The following is a 17,078-nucleotide window of genomic DNA, read 5'->3' as shown; positions in this document are numbered from 1 at the left end:
AAGTACGACAGTTGCAGAGGTTTAGTACGACAGTTGCAGAGGTTTAGCGCAGACCGACGCGCGGGGGGTGCCTAGCAGAACCTGTTTGTGTCTGCAAAAATCGTAGCTGCAGCAGAAGGCGCACAGAAGAAAAGAACGCCGCCGGCTGCGTCTCCGTCCAGAGCTCTCCTTGAAGACACGACGGTGAACTGACTCCTGGAAACCTTCCAGCTCGCGAAGGCCTCGCCTGGCTGAGACCGTGCAGCGAGACGCGATCAACGCCGACGCCAGACCACAGTTGGAGAGCGAATTCCTGACGGTGAATCCCTAGTTTCCTCGAGAGACTCGCGCCCGCCGAGTGTGGGGTCGGTCGGCTGCGGAGGGAATCACTTCCACTTGGATGAAGGGGAGAAGAGGCAGGAAATTGGTGCAGAAAAGACAGGAGACGGAAAGAGATGGATGCCCTCCGACTAAGAGTTCGCCACGACAGACGGCGCTGTTGGAAAAGAATCGCGCAGAAAAACGGCCTAGTTGCGGCTTGCCTTGCGCGAGGCGAAGCGGGAAGAACAGGCACACTGGAAACGGACGGAACACCGCATTTTTCAAAGTCCGTCTTCTCCGTATATCCATCCGGTTCGCGGAAATCGGCTGTACATACACCTGAAGGCCAACCGCTAAAAGAGTCGTTTTCTTCACTTCGCTCCCGAGGCTGCTTTACTCAAATTTGCGCGCATGCGAAACGCGAGCCTTCTCCGTTCAGCGCACAGCCCAGTTCTCTTCTTCCCGCGAGCAGCAGCTGTCTCGGGTCCCTCTCAAAGCTCAGCAACAAGCTGAGCTTCCCTACTTGTTCCTGCGGCACCAAGAACTGCTACGACAATCCGACTACGTTTTTCGCTGGGCGTCTCGCTTTTCTGAAAGACAAAGGGTCGACACTTCACAGACTCGCTGCCTCGCCGGTGCGTTGAAAGACGGTGAAGGCTGTGTCCTCCGAGCCCCCCTTTTTCCGGCTTTCCAGAGTCCGTGCATGTGTATAGGCGAGGGCGGCAAACGGCCGGAGGAGGATCGGCGTGGAAAGTCGAGGCAGGAGCGACTTTCGGAGAACTCATTCAAAGGAACAAAGACAACTACCACGAGAAGACTGGGAGTTAAAATCTTGGTGACTTTTTCTTCGCGAAAACATCTGGAGCTTGGAAAGCTCGGACCCGCCGGCCGCGCCGGTCTAGGCAGCTCCGGCATTCTCCATTCGCCAAAGAAAATAATCTGCGTCTGCATATGAAGATGTAAATCGATTTCTCTAAGTTTTCGTGAACAAATTTGTAGAGCTTATCAGTTCCGTCTACGCGTTTGATAGGCTATCGACCGAGATGTGAGGCAACCTGTCCTGCTCGAGCTAGGCTCACGCTGCGCTGCGAGTGTCGATCCTCAAATGCAGCAAGCAGAATCTCGTCGATCTTCCTTACTCTGTACACACTGAAAGTTCCCTGCAGCGCCTCGGCCTTTCGATGAAGGTAACCCCTGCACATCCACCCGACAGCTGCGTTTTCTCTCAAGACGTCGAGACAGGAATTTACCTCTAAAGGACTCTCCAAAGATACAGCACCCCTTTCAGAGATAGAGTCGCGCCTCGCAACTCTATTGTCTTCTCTTCACTCTTTGGAAGAACTTCCTCATCGAAACAGGACACGTTTCGCCTCGGCACTCTGTCGCCTTGGTTCTGGAGAAAGTTCCACGATTCTGCCTGTTATTATCTGGCGTACAACGTCGCTGTTTCTCTTGGCTTAGCGCTCCTTTTCTCCCTGCTTTGAACTCTGCCGTGTCTACGAACCTCGACGTCTCTGTCTTTCCTTGTTCGCATCCTCCTCCGCCTCTCGGTAGGGGCGCAGGTGCTCTCTGCTGCGTCCTTCACGTGAGGTCGTTTCCTTCCTGAAAATCCGACAATGTCGGATCCTACCTCTTCTTTACCTCTTGGCTCAGCTGATTCTTCGGCCACTGCAGAGCCGCCGACAAGCTCCGAGGACACACAGGAGAAGACAAACAACCCTCCTGGAGAAACGAAAGAAAAGGAAGACAGCTCATGTAGAAAGCAGAAGGAAGAGGAGGGCGATTCGTCAGGAAATAAGAAGGAAGAGAAAGCAGCTGAGGGAGAAGAGACACAGAAGGAGAAGCCGTCTGAAAGCGAGAAGGAAGAGAAAGCAGCTGAGGGAGAAGAGACACAGAAGGAGAAGCCGTCTGAAAGCGAGAAGGAAGAGAAAGCAGCTGAGGGAGAAGAGACACAGAAGGAGAAGCCGTCTGAAAGCGAGAAGGAAGAGAAAGCAGCTGAGGGAGAAGAGACACAGAAGGAGAAGCCGTCTGAAAGCGAGAAGGAAGAGAAAGCAGCTGAGGGAGAAGAGACACAGAAGGAGAAGCCGTCTGAAAGCGAGAAGGAAGAGAAAGCAGCTGAGGGAGAAGAGACACAGAAGGAGAAGCCGTCTGAAAGCGAGAAGGAAGAGAAAGCAGCTGAGGGAGAAGAGACACAGAAGGAGAAGCCGTCTGAAAGCGAGAAGGAAGAGAAAGCAGCTGAGGGAGAAGAGACACAGAAGGAGAAGCCGTCTGAAAGCGAGAAGGAAGAGAAAGCAGCTGAGGGAGAAGAGACACAGAAGGAGAAGCCGTCTGAAAGCGAGAAGGAAGAGAAAGCAGCTGAGGGAGAAGAGACACAGAAGGAGAAGCCGTCTGAAAGCGAGAAGGAAGAGAAAGCAGCTGAGGGAGAAGAGACACAGAAGGAGAAGCCGTCTGAAAGCGAGAAGGAAGAGAAAGCAGCTGAGGGAGAAGAGACACAGAAGGAGAAGCCGTCTGAAAGCGAGAAGGAAGAGAAAGCAGCTGAGGGAGAAGAGACACAGAAGGAGAAGCCGTCTGAAAAGAAGGAGCAAGAGAAATTGCCTGCGGGAGAAGAGACAGAGGAAGGCTCCTCGCGTGTAGAGCAGGAGATCTTCGAACGGGAGGCATCGAGAGACTCTTCTAGGGCGGGAGGACGGAAGCCGTTTGTGTCAAAGTCGGCTTCGCATCTGTTACGCGAGTTTTCTCTTCCTTCTGAGATGTCTTCTCTCAGAGACAAGGAGAAGACTGCCGGTGTGTTGTCAAAGCATGAATCGTCGAAGGACGGCTCTTCCGCGTTTGCCGCAAACGAGGAAGGAGTGACTTTTGCTTCCCATGTTCCTTTTCGTTCTTACGTCTCCACTGGCGGAGTTGCTCTCGAAGGCTCCAACGATCCGACAAACGCGGCAAGCGAACTTCTTTCCTCGGCTCTGGGCGCCCCGGGAAGCGCGAGGTCACCGGGCCTGCCTCCAGACACAGAGGAGAGAAGGCCACTGTCTCCACAGAAGAAAAGCGGATCGGGAGTCTCCCCTCAAGCGCAGGCCTCGGCGCCCAAGGAAGCTTCTTCTTCTGCGTGTGTGGCGTCTTCGACAAGAAACGCGAACTCCTCTACTCTCTCTTCCGAACTCGAAGTTGTACCGCCTCCATCGCAGCCGTACACGGCCTTCTCCTGCTTCCTCACCGCTTCTCTGAAGCCTCCGGTGGTCCACCCGAGAAGCGATTTCATCACGACGGCGTCGGGGAATCGCGTAGGGAGGGACACCCTGCTGTTCGGCTCGCAGAACATCACGCTGGCTGGACGCTCCGTCGTCTCTCAAGGAGTGATTCTGCGTGGAGAACTCGCGCCGCTCCGATTCGGCAGATATGTGTACCTCGAGGAGAACGTCCTCGTTCACCCCAGCGTGTACAGGTCCAAGGGCCAGCCGTTGCATGTGCCTCTGACTGTCGGGGACTACGTCGTCGTGGGGAGGAACTCTGTCGTCAGAGCTGTCGCTGTCGGCTCGTGCGTGGAGATCAGCGTGAACTGCGTTGTGGGGAACAGATGCATCTTGAAAGACTTCTGCAGACTCCTCCCCGGCACTGTGCTCCCTCCCGACACGGTGGTTCCCTCGTTTACTGTCTTTGGGGGAAACCCGGGGAAGATGGTCGACGAACTTCCTGAGGGGGAAACCGTGCTGATGAAACTCGACGCGATTCAAAGATACAACCTGTTTGTGCCTGCCGAGGAGTCCTAGAAAGAGGCGAGGCAGCGGAGACAGAGAGACGACGCTGGAAATAGTTCGAAGATACATCTTCGGTGTGCCGGACGAGACGTTCTCGGCGCAGAAGGGAACTCAGAGAAAAAAGTGAGCGGTGGCGACGAGGTCTCACTTTGATCGACTTTTCAACAGACATCCAGAGATATGAAGAGAAAGAGCTTCGGAAGGAAGACGAAGACGGGGCTTTGGAGCGAACCATTTTAAACGTGGTATTCACCTACTCATATATGTGATTGCGTAAGGCTCATTCGGTTGTCGCAGGTTCGTCAGATGCTGCGTTCTCCTACGCACATATCACATGGCTTCTGGGACTTTGACGTCAGATCAAGAGAAGTGCAACTGCGATAAGGAGCGACAGAGAAGCTGATGGCTCTTTAAAAAGGGAAACATGTCAATGCACCCAGACTAGGATGGCCAGAGATACCTGCGAAGAAGCACCGAAAAGACAGATGGACAGGGAAAACGAGGGGCAAGTTCTGATGGACTAAAACGAGACAGAAGTGTCGATTTTTGCTCTAGGGAAGGGAAACGGTAAAAGCGCGCCTCGAGAAGGTAAAGAGAGTTAGGCGAAGGAAACACAAACTCAGAGGAAGCAAAGACAACAGGTATTTCGATGGGAAGGGCCCCCTCAAAGAGGGGAAGAACGAGAGATGTGGAGCAGAGGCTAATGGGTCGAACACACAGTTTCATCGCTTTTTGAAAGTTGTCGCTACAGTGAAGTCGGAGAAAATCGGGTGACGTCACGAAGATCTCTCTCTGTGTTCTAAGCGAATTGGGGCTGAACACTCAACTCGCTGTGCCTTAAACATTTCGGCTGCCACTGTCGGTTTTAGAAAAAACTTTTGTTTTTTGTCGTGAGTTACAGCGGCGACGTGGAGACATGGCAGTTTCCGAGATGCTGAGAATTCAAGGAAAGGTCCTTTCATGACGTTCCGGACTCGTGACCGACAGTAGAGAGACAGACATGTTTTCGTTTTCTCAAGAGAGAAGACTGTCGTCACGGTCACTTCAGGGAAATCTGAAACGTGAAGTCGCCCCGGAAACGCTCTCGAATAGAAAACCATGTAGTATCGATTAGAATATGATAATAGCTAATAACTCACAATGAGCGCAACAGTGTTTTCGAAAATTGTGATTGCTCCAAAAGGAACTCAGATTTCATAAGCTAAGTTTTTATGAATCTTATTATACGTATTTCTGGCGTTAGCGACAACGTATTTTGTCGGAAAACGAAAGATACAGAACAGCCGCCACACGCTGGAGGCGACAATCAGCCGCAAGTTCACTGAGGTTTCCGAGAAAAAGCATAAAAAACGCATGTGGAAGACACTGTGAAGAAAACCGAAGAAATCAGCAACACACTCGTGGCCTTCACACCGCGGAAACGCTCGAGACACGCGTAACAGCAATCCGAAGAATAGTAATAAAAAACAGTCCGTTTCTTGTCTTCATGGTGGCTCTAGCTTTTCACTGGAAGTCCTTGTTAACGATTTCTTTGCACGAGGTTCAGTAATAAAACGCTAGAGTATCTGGCCTCATGAAACTGCTCTGCTGCTCTAGACAGCCACCGCTGCGATTGTATCCGGTTTCCAGCAATCTAGGTTCAAGTGCTTTGCTTTTAGACTCGCGGGATTTTTTTCAAAGTCTTCTCGCCCGTATTTTTATTGAAACTGCACATCCGTTTCCCCACATCAGAGCATATGTCCTGCGTGTAGGACCTTGTTGCTGGCTCTTTATGCAGCAAATGAGAAACTGCCAAGCGCGTCACCCGAATCGGTCCGCGGCTAAAACTGTTTCAGAGACAAAAACCTTTCCCCTGACGCACACTGGACTCGGGTGCGCGGGGCCTCTGCTGGAACTTCGAAAGATTTTATACTGATCTGCCTGCAGAGACGCTAGGCCCAGTAATCACGGAAAACGTTTGTGTCCCTCGTATTGCGGCGGCTGCTGACACGGAGTACGTAGAAAGAAACTGCGAGAAGGCTCTCTCTAGAGCAAAGGGAACACCCACACACCGCAGGAGGAGATGCTGCACAGCACCGGCCAGTCATAGTGGAAGACAGCTGCATCTCCCGGTCCCGGTATTTCCTCCGCGGCTGTCACGGAGTTCGCCGATCCTTTTAATCTTGGAAACGTCAGTCTTATTTTTGTCACTTTTTCATGAGTTCCAGTAAACGGAGACGGAACTGGTCATGGATTGAGAGCACTATAAACACCGTACGATAACTCAACGAGTTCCCCAGAGACACTCCAGAGGCACAAGCCGCGATTCTGTCAGAGGAGAACACTCGTGGAAATGCGTGAATCCGAGGCAGTGAATAGATAGGGGCGGAGAGCGATTGCGGTGACCGACTATCGACCTCCATGTGATAACACAGAACCCAACTAAATCTCCTGGGGCTACGTAGAAAACCACGAACTGAGCAGACAACTCCCCCTTACACATGGTGAAACTGCTGGTCATAAGAATGGATTTCTAGAATTCGACAGACTCTTTACTTCTGCAGAGGCTCCAACTGACTGGACGAACTCGGCCTGTGAGAGCCTTTCTATGACGCTGGGGAGATAGGAAGCAAGTGTGTTGATGATACAGCGCCCCTGCAGGTGGAGATACCGTGTTTCTAAAGTTGCCGTTTATCATCGCATGTCGATGACGTTTGCTAAACGTCTCCCTCACTGAACTGGATGAATCATTCTACGCTTAAAGTTGTCTTTCTTCCTTGTATGCTAACGACGGCTGCTGCTTTGTAAGGATGATACAATAACTTTTTCGTACCAATCTAAATTGGCTCCGAATTCGTAACGAAGGCCCAACTTCCACGGGAGTGCGGTGGACTGCGACGAAAAAAAAGCTGCAAAAACCCGTAAAGACATAAAAGGAAAGAGTTCTCAGTTTCCAACGTACCACTTGGTACGCGGCACAACCATTATCAAGTAGAACATGCGTTTCTCACAAAAAACCACGTCACAGACTGCGCTGTTGCCCCGCTTTCAGGGACAACCCAGTCGCGAGCTTTAGAACGATGTGACTTCACTCATCGCTAGAAGGAAATCAAAGAGAAGCGAGTCCTCGTTTAGACGACTTCATAAGTTTCTTGTCAAGATCCATGTGTTTACTTCACTGCGTACTTGGAAGTTCTGACAACGGGACCCAAATCGGGGCTTTGCTTCTTACGAGGACAGAAACCTTTTAAACCCCGTAATGCACTTTTTTTCCGTTTTCGTTTCCAGGACATCCGAGAATCGTGCAGGAGAGCAAGAGCTGCAGAAGAACCAGGCCTCGAATGCCATGATTAAAAACTATTTCTCCAGCTCCAACCGGAAGTCGCTTGCTTTACGCGGCAACCGCGTCGCCTTGAGAACAGTGACGCTTCACCAGCTGAGAAGAAGATTCCCCTGTTTTCCGAATTGAGCAGAGTCTGCAACTACCTCTCTCTCTATAACTTCGTCTTCCTGTTTCGTTCTTCTTTTCTTCCCTTTGCCTCCGTTCTCTTCCTTCCCGCTTCCTCGCCGTTTCCCCCCACACCTGTCTTCCCCGGCAACGTCGGCGTCTGCGGCTTCCTTCTCCACCTCGTCGTCTTCGGACAGACACGCCGTTCCTCCCTCGTCTCGTGGAAGGCCCCACAACGAGTGATTGGCAGTGTCTCCCTCCGCAGCGTTTCGGCCCCGCTTCATCCCCATCCTGCTGTCTCCTCCCCGCCACCTGCGGGTCCCGCCACTGTCATCCCCTTCAGGGTCTCGCCGGGCCCCCCCCTCGCCCCACCTCGCGGAAGGCGGCGGCAGCTGGGGAAGCTGCAGTTGAGGTAGATGCAGCTGCAGCTCCATCTTCGCACACTGTCTCTTGAAGTCCAGGGAAACTCCGTCGCAAGCGGGGGCAGAGGGCGTCGGCGTGCAGGCCCACAGATGCGCCGGGGGGAACTGCGGAAGCCACGGGGGTATGTGCAGAGGCGGCTCTGCGCTCCGGGTCGACCCCGGCTTCACGGGACCCAGGTCGCCCCTCGCGGGCGCGACGTCTGCGTACCCCGGGGCCCCTGGAAGAGCCCCTGCGCCTCCAGCTGCGGGCCCCACCGCCGGAGAGGCCCCACCCGACAGGTCCACCCGGGGAGTTCCTCCAGGGGCGCCTCCGGGGCCTGCAGCTGAAGGTGAAGCGTCAGGCGGCGACGCAGCTGCCCCTGGAAACTGAGGGCCAGTCCCAGGGCCGAGGGGCCCGCTCCGCTGCGCGTCTTCGCGCCCTACCGGTGCGTCGTGCGGGGTGTCAAGGGTCGCGGGCCCCGCGGCGAGAGGCGCGGATACGCCTGAGACCGCGTTGGACTCCTCCGCGCCGAGGGGGTCTGCGGGCTCCCCCACGAGGCGGCGGTACACCCAGGAGTCCTCCGTAGTCACCACAAGTTCTGCTTCGGTCCCTTCGAGTGGGGGGTTGGTGTCCGCCTCTGCGCCGCGGGCGAGGGCGGCCTGACGCGCGCGGCGTCCTCTGCCGTCTGCACCCAAGAGGACCTCCTTTGGCTGCGTTCCGGCCACCGGCTCGACCCCCGTGGTGCGGAAGAGAGCGGCGTAGGAGGCAGGGCAGACGTCGAACAAAGCTTGCTTCACGTCGAAGTAGTTCGCGACGCTGGTGCCGCGGATGTTTGCGTAGATCTTTGCCTGGCGCCCGATGGCCCCGATCCGGAACGCAAGCCAAGATGAAACGTACTCGAGACACTGCGGTTCCACGCTCTGGACACCCTTGCTGAACATCATCCAGGCGGCACTCCGCTGCAGCAACGCATGCATGTACCGCCTACGACTTCCACATACACTGGGGACAGTCACGAGCGTCCGGCCCTGAGGCGCCCCACCCGGGGGCCAAGCGCCGGCCCCTCTACCCGATCCAGACCCTGGAGGGGCACGGGTCCCGCTGGAGCCTAGAGAGGATCCGGAGAGGGCAGACCCAGCTGCGGCGCTCTCGAGAGTCAAGGGCGAGGCCGCAGACGCGGGGTCCAGCAAAACGGTCTCGGTTCTGGGTCGAGGCAACCCTGGGAGCGGCCCCGTCATGATGTAACTAGTGGCGGGGCGAGACGCCGGACCCCCCGGGGCCTGGGAGTCGAGCGCGGAAGATTCGGAAGCACACCGACCATCTTCCTGATGTTGAAGAGCAGCGGAGGGCGAGGCAGCAGGCACAGCCTGTCCTGAGTCGTTTCCAGCGTAGGGCGCCGAAGGAGTAGGTGAAGAGTGGTGGGAAGAAGCTGGCCCTGCGGCACTGGAGTCCGAAGACACGTGATCGTCAGATGAAACAATGGCTGTGGAGTCCGAGCCCCCAACGGCACCGCTTTGGCAAGGGGAGGCCCCTGAAAAAGGGGGTGACGGAGGATACATTGCACCACGTGGAGGGGACGCGAGACGGAGAGAGAGGGTGGAGGGAAATGCAAAAGGCAAACAGAGACTCCCGCGGTGCTCGGGAAAAAGTGGGGAGAAGCCGAAACGCTAATCTTGTTCCCCGCAGTGCAGAATGTTGACCCACTTTTCCGAGGGGTGTGAAGTACTGGGGTCCTTCGGGCGGAGGCAGCGCTCAGGCGACGAAGCGACCCACGGGAGACACACCACGGGCAGGCCTTATTGCTGTTAACATTTCTTGCCTAGAAATGGTGAACCAGCGAAAACAAACAAGCATTCTACGGGTCTACTCCATCCGGAGGTCCAAACGAAAAATGCCACACTGACATTGTCCAACGATCACGGACCTAGCCTGGGGCTCGGGCGTACAGACACCGCCGGAACGAATTCTGAGATGAGATTCTCGCGGTCGTCTGAGAGATTCGTTTCGGTCCGTTACTCGTCGAATTTGACCTTGAACGGAGATTCCCGCATAAGCGAATTAAATGTAGAGCTGGCGGGTACCCGAGCATGCCTTTTGGAATAAATACGGGGCTGCAGGCACATCAACAGAGAGTGTCCCGGTGTGCCAGTGTGGCGTTCCGTCGTCTCTTTCCTCAGCACCCCCCCAAGAAGTGCTGACTGCTGCCTTGAAGAGTTCGCTGAAACGGCCAGTTTGTCGCTAAATGTTAGACCATTCAGTAGAATAGGTGCATTCCGGAGAAGAGCCGCGGCCGAAGGAAAAGCAACGAGGTACGGCAAAGGATGTGGTGCTTGACGCGAGGGGTCAGACGGCAGTTTGTACACATCTCAAACAAACATTGACTGGAAAAGTAATACACAGCAAGCTGGCGGAAACAGTTGCTTATGTTTCTTCCAGTGGACACCGCGAGGCTCAGATTCTCCACAAACAAAGCGAGGAGAAAAGCCACCCGCGGTCTCCAGCGGAGTGGCAGCGAGTACACACCGTGTTAAGTCCAGACTCGGGACAGACTCCGAGAGGAAAAATAGGGGCTTTGAAAAAAAAGTACTGGACAAGAGATTGCCAACACCGGGAGAACAATCCTGCATGCATGTGCCAATGAAACTTGGACAGGGGGGGCAAGCAGGATGGGGAAAAACTCGATTCCGTGGCAGCTGCTTCCACAGAATTTGGGGGGGGCACCACAACAGAGGAGTCCCAGGTTCCGTAGCTCAGCCGGTTAGAGCGTGTGGCTGTTAACCACAAGGTCGCTGGTTCGATCCCAGCCGGTACCGCGCTTTTGTTTGTCTTTCTCGTTTGACTTTAGAACCACGCGGTAACGCGATTAATATCGGTGAACAGCACGCAAATTCTTCTTCCAATCTGTGTCTCGACAAAGACCGACACGGACGCTGTAACCTTCAGTTTGCCGCTGCACCGAAGTTCAAAAAAGATCGGCGCGACAGAGAGGTTCTGTCTTAGTCACTCAAAGTATCTGTTTTGAATTGGGTGGTAACTGTTGACCGCAAGGAACCTAGGACTCCTCTCAAGACGTATTTTTTGCTGAAGTCGTACACTGGGAGTGAAAACCCCAGATCGCTTCTTTCAACATGGCAAAACACACGTGTCTTGAAAAGATTTTCGATAAAAACATGTGCTTTTCTGTAAGCTTCGCTACTCCTACAATAACGTATATATATGTATATATCCGGTAAATACACGGTTTGAGGTACGAACCGACGGACAGGTACTGCATTTTGAAAGTTCCGTCAAACCGAAAGCCGCCTGTAAGCAGTTCAGTTCAACGAAATGCGATAGACATTTTGCATCCGTCGATGACGTACGAGGATAAAAGGCAACTGAGGAACACTGGGGTTCCGAATTTGAGAAAGAACCGCATGCCGTCTGTCCGAGCAGAGCCAATGGTAATCGATCATCACACTCGCGTCTCACGCAAATGCGCTTTTGCATCCCCTGCGTCTGAGGGGAATAAACGCCTCTGCTCAGTGTTAGGTTCGTGCCCGTTCGACCGATCTGACCTTGCGGCTGTCAGCTGAATTTATTTTCACCGCAGGAATAACGAAAGAACTCGTTTTCTCGAGCGTCTTGAACATGACAGCGGACTGGTGCTCTAACAACCAACGGGGTTTGAAAATAGAGGAACCGTGACTATGTTACAGCCCCGAGACGCTCCAGTGGATTTACCCGCAGTATTCCAGCCTCCTGCATTGCCGGAGAAGTCCGTGAAAATGATCAAAGCAAAAATAGTAAGTGGCCAGCCATCGAGGAAGCTGGACTGCTCCGCTTCCAGTTTGCATTCGTCTGCGGTGGGGATTGCCGCGTGTGAAGGAAAGTTGTTGTCTTCGTAAAATACCTTAGTGTCCTCTTTCGACGTGGCTGGGAGTGCCTCGTTCTGTAGCGAAAAAGCCAAATTGACGTAGAATGCAACGATTGTGCTTTGCTCTCGACCCTTCTGTAGCGCCCTGCAAGCCCTTTCGCGCCCCCACGGGGCTCACCTTCCTTTCATTTGCATCTTAGCACATGCACCGTTTGAAGAAAAAACTCTCCAGCTGACAGCGACACATTCCTCCGCTTCTGCCTTCGCAAAAACACACTCATCAACCCCGGTTCGCCAACCAGCCCCCTTGTCCAGACTTTAAGCATCCCTTCTGCTCCCAAGGCAGACACGTTTTCCCATCTACAAGGGTCACATGAACATGCGCATACATAAATATATATATATATATATATATAAAGCCGTTGACAAAAATGCCAAGAACGTTCAACAGTAGGTGAATCAGAGAGCCATCATATGTTCTCGTGTGCACTGCTGCCCCAGGCCGAGGCCGCAGCAGCGGCAACGAAACCTTCGACGTCTTTTCCGGCGCACGGGAGCCACTGTTTGGAGAGAGAAAGAAAGTCGAATTTCTCAGGCGTGGCGCTTGCCTTCGGGTGGTCGGGAGAGGCTTTCGACAGCGACCCCGTGGAGGACCCAAGAAGTTCGCTCCGCGAACCATCGCTACTGCAGCTAATTCCGAAAAAAGGTGTTTGCTGACTCTGCTGGCGTCTGTCTGAAGGCTCGGAAAGGTCGCTTGTGGGCGAGAAGCCCCGACGTATCTTGCATTCCTTTTCCTCTCCCTCTCGAGTTCCACTGTAGATTTCTCCAGGTGGTTGTGAGACCGCAGAACCGACCCTCGACACCGAAACACAGTCGATCCCTCTTTCCTCTGCGTTTCCCGCTGGCGGTGGAAAGCTTGGAAGCCCCAGGGAATCACAACGAGTTCCAGAGCCGCTTGGCGAGTCTGCAGAGAAGCTGGGCGCCTCGGTCGACCCCCGTCGAACGGCAACAGTCGGCGACACCCGCGGGGACGTCTCCGGGGGTCCGGAGAGGGCAGCGAAGGATCTTTCGACTTCCTTGACCCCCGACGCAGGCCCTCGGTGTTGAGAAGAGACGCTGAAAGAGGCTGCTTCTCCCGCTCCTCCTCCGGTTGCAAGAGAGGCGCGGGCATGAATCGACGACGTGGAGGGATGGAAGTCTGAGGGGAGCGCCGAGACAGCTTCGGCCTGTCCCTGCGACAAGACTCTGGCAGAAGCGTTTGTCGGTTCAGGACAGGCAGATCGAGGACGAGAGGCTGGACCCGAGTTCCGAGATCGTCGAAGCACAGCTTGGAGACTCTCGATCTTTTCTGTGATCCGAAGGACATTCCGCTGCATCTCTACATCCAGAGGGTCGAGACTCGCCGAGCCGTCAGCAAATCCCTTCTCCATGCGGACTGCTGCAAACGCGCTGGCCGTCGGAAAACTCGGACGCGTGTGAGGAGAAAACGGGAACTGTACGTCACAGGACGGAGTCTGGACAGCGAAGCCCCACGCAGAACTCTCTTCTTCCTTCCCCCGCGCGTTGTTCTCGGTCGGAACGGAATCGCGCGGGCTGCGTTCTCCGGGAGAAAAGGCCTCCGCTCGATTCACTGTACGCTCCTGGCGGTGGTCTTCCGCACTCCCGTCTCCCATTCGAGTGCACGGGGATGCTCTGTCGCTTTGCAGAGCCGCGACTTCCCTCCCCTCGTCCCTTGCCCCTGCTGCATACGTTTGGCCAGCCAAGACACGGCTGTCCGGCCCAGAGACCTCACGCGACTGAGAGATCAGAGATCCATTCTTCGCGGGGCAGGTTCCCAGGGCGGCGCTGACGGCGACACTCGAACTTCTGTCCTCGACCGAACCCATCCCAGAAGAGACAGCGACGCCTCCAGCTGGGCGGTGCCCCACAAGCGAAGAAGAGCCGCCGGAAAAACGCGAATGATCGCTTGCACAGGGGATACCCGGACCCCCTTGGAGGTGCGTGGACTCGAGATTCTTCCGCGAACTTTGGGGATTCGCCCCAGTGCCCGGCCCTGGAGAAAAGGCCTCGACGCCAGACCCCAGACGACTTTCTAAAATCGACACGCGAGTCTGCAGGAGCTGAACTTGAAGATGCAACTCGTCGACCGAGGCCGTCACGCGTTGGCTGAAGGCGCCGACTTTGCCGCTCAAGCTCGTGACTTGCTGGAAAAAGGAAAAAGAAACGACACACAGAACTCTCCGGAGATCTCGACCTCCGTATTTACAATACACGGACTGAACAGAGATCTCAGGGTTCGCATGCAGTCGACCGAAAGAGATACAGATCCGGAAGAGGAGACAAAGCCAGGAAAAGCAGCTTCACCGAGACAGCGGGAAACCCTCCAGACGCTGAAACATCCGAACGTCTAAACTGGCGTGTCTATAAGCCACAATGTTTTACTTTTTTCGTCTCCTTCATAGACTTCGTCTGCGCGTGATACGAGAGTCTATCACTTTATATCTACTCTTCACTGGCGACACACACTACGGAATGGGATTGGTACGCTTACCAAAGCGGCCGTTTCTGGGAAGCAGAGATACAACGAGTTGGACTCCATATTCTCACCTTGAATGTCGCGACACAGATGTAAACATGAAACTATCAGCATCCGAAAGTCAGAAAGCTACAGGAGCTTCCGACAATGAAAACGATTCAACGCTTGCCACAGTCGAGGTGAGAGAAACGAAGTGTGTCTTTTTATTCACCTCCATGAGAAGCTGAAGCATTTGAGCAGTCCTCCAGATCTGGTCGACCCTCTCGCTTTGGAGACTTTCTGTCGGCCTGGGTCGAACTTCGTCGGGCAGTCCGACAGGGCCGGTTATTCTATGGGAAGTTGAAGGGTCGCAAGCAGCAGTCGCGGATCTGTTTCCACCTTCATCCCCAGCCAAACTCTCTTCGTTCTGATGACCCAACGTCGTTGACTGCATGCGGTCTGCTGACGCTTGTTCAAGATTCACATGGGGAGTAGCCTCTGTTGTCTCCCACCGAGAAGCAGAACGCCAGCCGTCTCTCTCTTCGGCACTCTCTTCTCCGTCCGTCCCCGCAAATACACCGTCACCTGGAGGCCTGCCTCTCGCCTGTGCACCACTGAAAAAGGCCTCTCTAGACTTTCTGGTTCTCCGGGGAGAGACAACTGCATGCGCGGGACCCCCGCATGTCTTCACGCCGTGGGCCTCCGACGCCACGCCAGAAAGCAGCGCAGCTTTCCGCGGAGAGGGAGCGTTGCAGTGCGGTTGGGGGGGACAGTTTTCATCCTTGAAGTAAAGAGGGGAGACTTCGACAGAGAGCTGAGGACTCTTGCTTCTTCGGACTGCTCGCGGGAGATGCTGCATCGCATACTGGTTGTGAATTTGCCGGCAAAGGTGCACGACGTCGAGACAGAGGTGAATCTTCCGCTCCGCGAAACCCGTCGGCGACAAAAACTGAGACACCGTCAAAGCTGGCCTGTAGTGACACTCGTCCCGCTGCATCGGGGCAGCAGCACATGCAAAAGCAGACGAGATGAGGGATCTTCTTCGGCGTAACAGAGACATGGGAGGCGACGCAAAAGCATGTGACGACACTACAGGATTGACGACGGCAATCTACTCCGCTTCCAAATAGACGAACAGTTCCAAGAGGCAACCCCCGATGTCCACGCCTTTGGCTGAGTGACAGACCGAAGCTGAACTTCCGTACAGGTTTTCAGGCAGCCGCAAGTGACGCGTCACTTCAGACAAGCGCCTTTCCAGAGCCTTCGACGAGTGCAGCATCCCTCTATGCATTCAAGTCTAGGCTTCTTGCCCTTTTGTGTCTTCTTCGTGTCGCCTGTCCAGTGGAGAAAGCCCTACCAGAAATTTCCATAAAGTTTGGACGAACCGTTGGTCTGTTTTGTACAGGAGGTCGTAGCCTCGGTCCTGAAACGCTCGCCAGACTCCTTCACTCAGCTGCATGCAGAGGAAGTGGAGAACTGCCAAGAATGTGGTTACGTCTCCGCGGCTCAGGTTCTCATCGTCCAGCGCGCCGGGAGCTGTAGGGACACTCGGGATGAAGGACTGGAGCGCGGGAGGATATCGCAGACGCCTCAGAGCGGACCTAAGCTTCTTGATGGATCCCGAGAGATCCCCGGGAGAGGAAGGCGGAGGAGAAGTCAGAGAGAAGCCTTTCGGAGACACTCCAGCCGACGACAGCGGCGCGGAAGAAGGCGAACAGGGGGAAGATGCAGGCAGCATTTCATCGTCGAGAAAGGGCCGGCGAACTCACCAAGAGAGGAAAAAAGATCTGGGGGACAGAAGAAAAAATCCAGCTAACACGGGCAACGACCTGGCGATAGTGGATTGGAAGGGGGCGGGGGGTATGGCGAACAGGTTTTCGAAAAAAGGTGTGGAACAGGGTGTTCTTTGGAAAGGATGAAACGGCAATACGGGCTTGCAGTTGAAACGAAAAAGTGATGGGCGAAGTGGATGCAAATGCCGAGAGAAAAAGCTACATTCGTGTGTAGAGACGTTGAATTGGAGCGATACACAGGACCTCGGTCTTGGTCAGATGTTAAAACGCGTGAAGTTCGTCGCAACTCGTTCGAGATCCCCCATATACCTGCAAGCGCAGACGAGATGGGTACCGGCTTTCAACTGCATAGTAGAGTTCTTGAGAGAAGGCGTCCGAAACATACTTTCAAACGCACGCGGAATTCACAGCTTTCTCCCGAGGAGGGCATGCAGAGAGATCACAGGAAGAAATACACAGACTTGCCGAATGCGCGACGACATCCCCTCTGCCCTTTAGCGTGGCAACAATTCGGTGTTAACGACGGTGCATCAAGAAGAAAGGAAAGAAAGCCAAGCCTCCTGAAAAAAGTCGTAACCATGCGAAACTCATTCTCGTCTGCCTTCTTTCATCGCGATAAGACGCAAAGACAACTGACCTCTCCAGCATGCGAATTGTTGCTTCAAAGGGCATTCACGGAGAGAGTTGCATTATTTGCTCAACAGAAAAAGACAGCAACACTTCAACACTACCGTAAATAGACAGAGAGGCCATCTGACTCTGGTTCTGTGTGCGGTATCAGGACGTCTCGTGATTTCGAATATCGAAGAAGACAAGCAAGAGGAACGTGTTGCTACCACCGACCCTCTTTTCAGACGTAGATGCGCTCCCTTTCTTCCTCAACCTAGTCCGCTTTTGTACCTGCCTACCCCTACTGACAGTCTTAGAGCAAGCTCTCTTCAGATATGCGTCACAGGATCTGTCATAATGGACCTTTGCACTTACTCAGAGCTGTATGTATCACTGGTGGGCATGACAATAGAGAGCTATACGC

At 54.3% G+C, this 17,078-nt stretch overlaps 3 protein-coding genes and 1 non-coding gene across 4 annotated transcripts; 2 read left to right on the top strand and 2 right to left on the bottom strand.

The window, feature by feature from the left end:
* Positions 1 to 1,011: 1,011 nt before the first annotated feature.
* Positions 1,012 to 5,086, top strand: TGME49_313820 (dynactin p25, putative). Its single transcript, XM_002364551.2, has one exon. The coding sequence runs from the start codon at positions 1,917 to 1,919 to the stop codon at positions 4,062 to 4,064; it is 2,148 nt and encodes a 715-aa protein (XP_002364592.2). The 5' UTR covers positions 1,012 to 1,916; the 3' UTR covers positions 4,065 to 5,086.
* A 1,205-nt stretch (positions 5,087 to 6,291) lies between these two features.
* Positions 6,292 to 10,561, bottom strand: TAF8 (transcription initiation factor TFIID complex subunit TAF8). Its single transcript, XM_002364550.2, has one exon. The coding sequence runs from the start codon at positions 9,438 to 9,440 to the stop codon at positions 7,461 to 7,463; it is 1,980 nt and encodes a 659-aa protein (XP_002364591.1). The 5' UTR covers positions 9,441 to 10,561; the 3' UTR covers positions 6,292 to 7,460.
* A 59-nt stretch (positions 10,562 to 10,620) lies between these two features.
* On the top strand, positions 10,621 to 10,694 carry TGME49_313800. The gene has a single exon. It is a non-coding gene; the product is annotated as a tRNA-Asn (tRNA).
* A 1,056-nt stretch (positions 10,695 to 11,750) lies between these two features.
* TGME49_313790 (hypothetical protein) lies at positions 11,751 to 16,603 on the bottom strand. Its single transcript, XM_018782794.1, has 2 exons — positions 14,485 to 16,603; positions 11,751 to 13,941 (listed from the first exon to the last, which is right to left on the bottom strand). Exons 1-2 carry the CDS (start codon positions 15,310 to 15,312, stop codon positions 12,208 to 12,210), a joined length of 2,562 nt encoding a protein of 853 aa, XP_018635399.1. The 5' UTR covers positions 15,313 to 16,603; the 3' UTR covers positions 11,751 to 12,207.
* Between the last annotated feature and the right edge of the window lie 475 nt (positions 16,604 to 17,078).

Source organism: Toxoplasma gondii, chromosome XI (assembly GCF_000006565.2).
Source record: "Toxoplasma gondii ME49 chromosome XI, whole genome shotgun sequence".
Classification (NCBI taxonomy): Eukaryota; Apicomplexa; class Conoidasida; order Eucoccidiorida; family Sarcocystidae; genus Toxoplasma; species Toxoplasma gondii.
The sequence above is the reverse complement of the archived record's forward strand: the minus strand, read 5'-3'. Positions and strand labels throughout refer to the sequence as shown.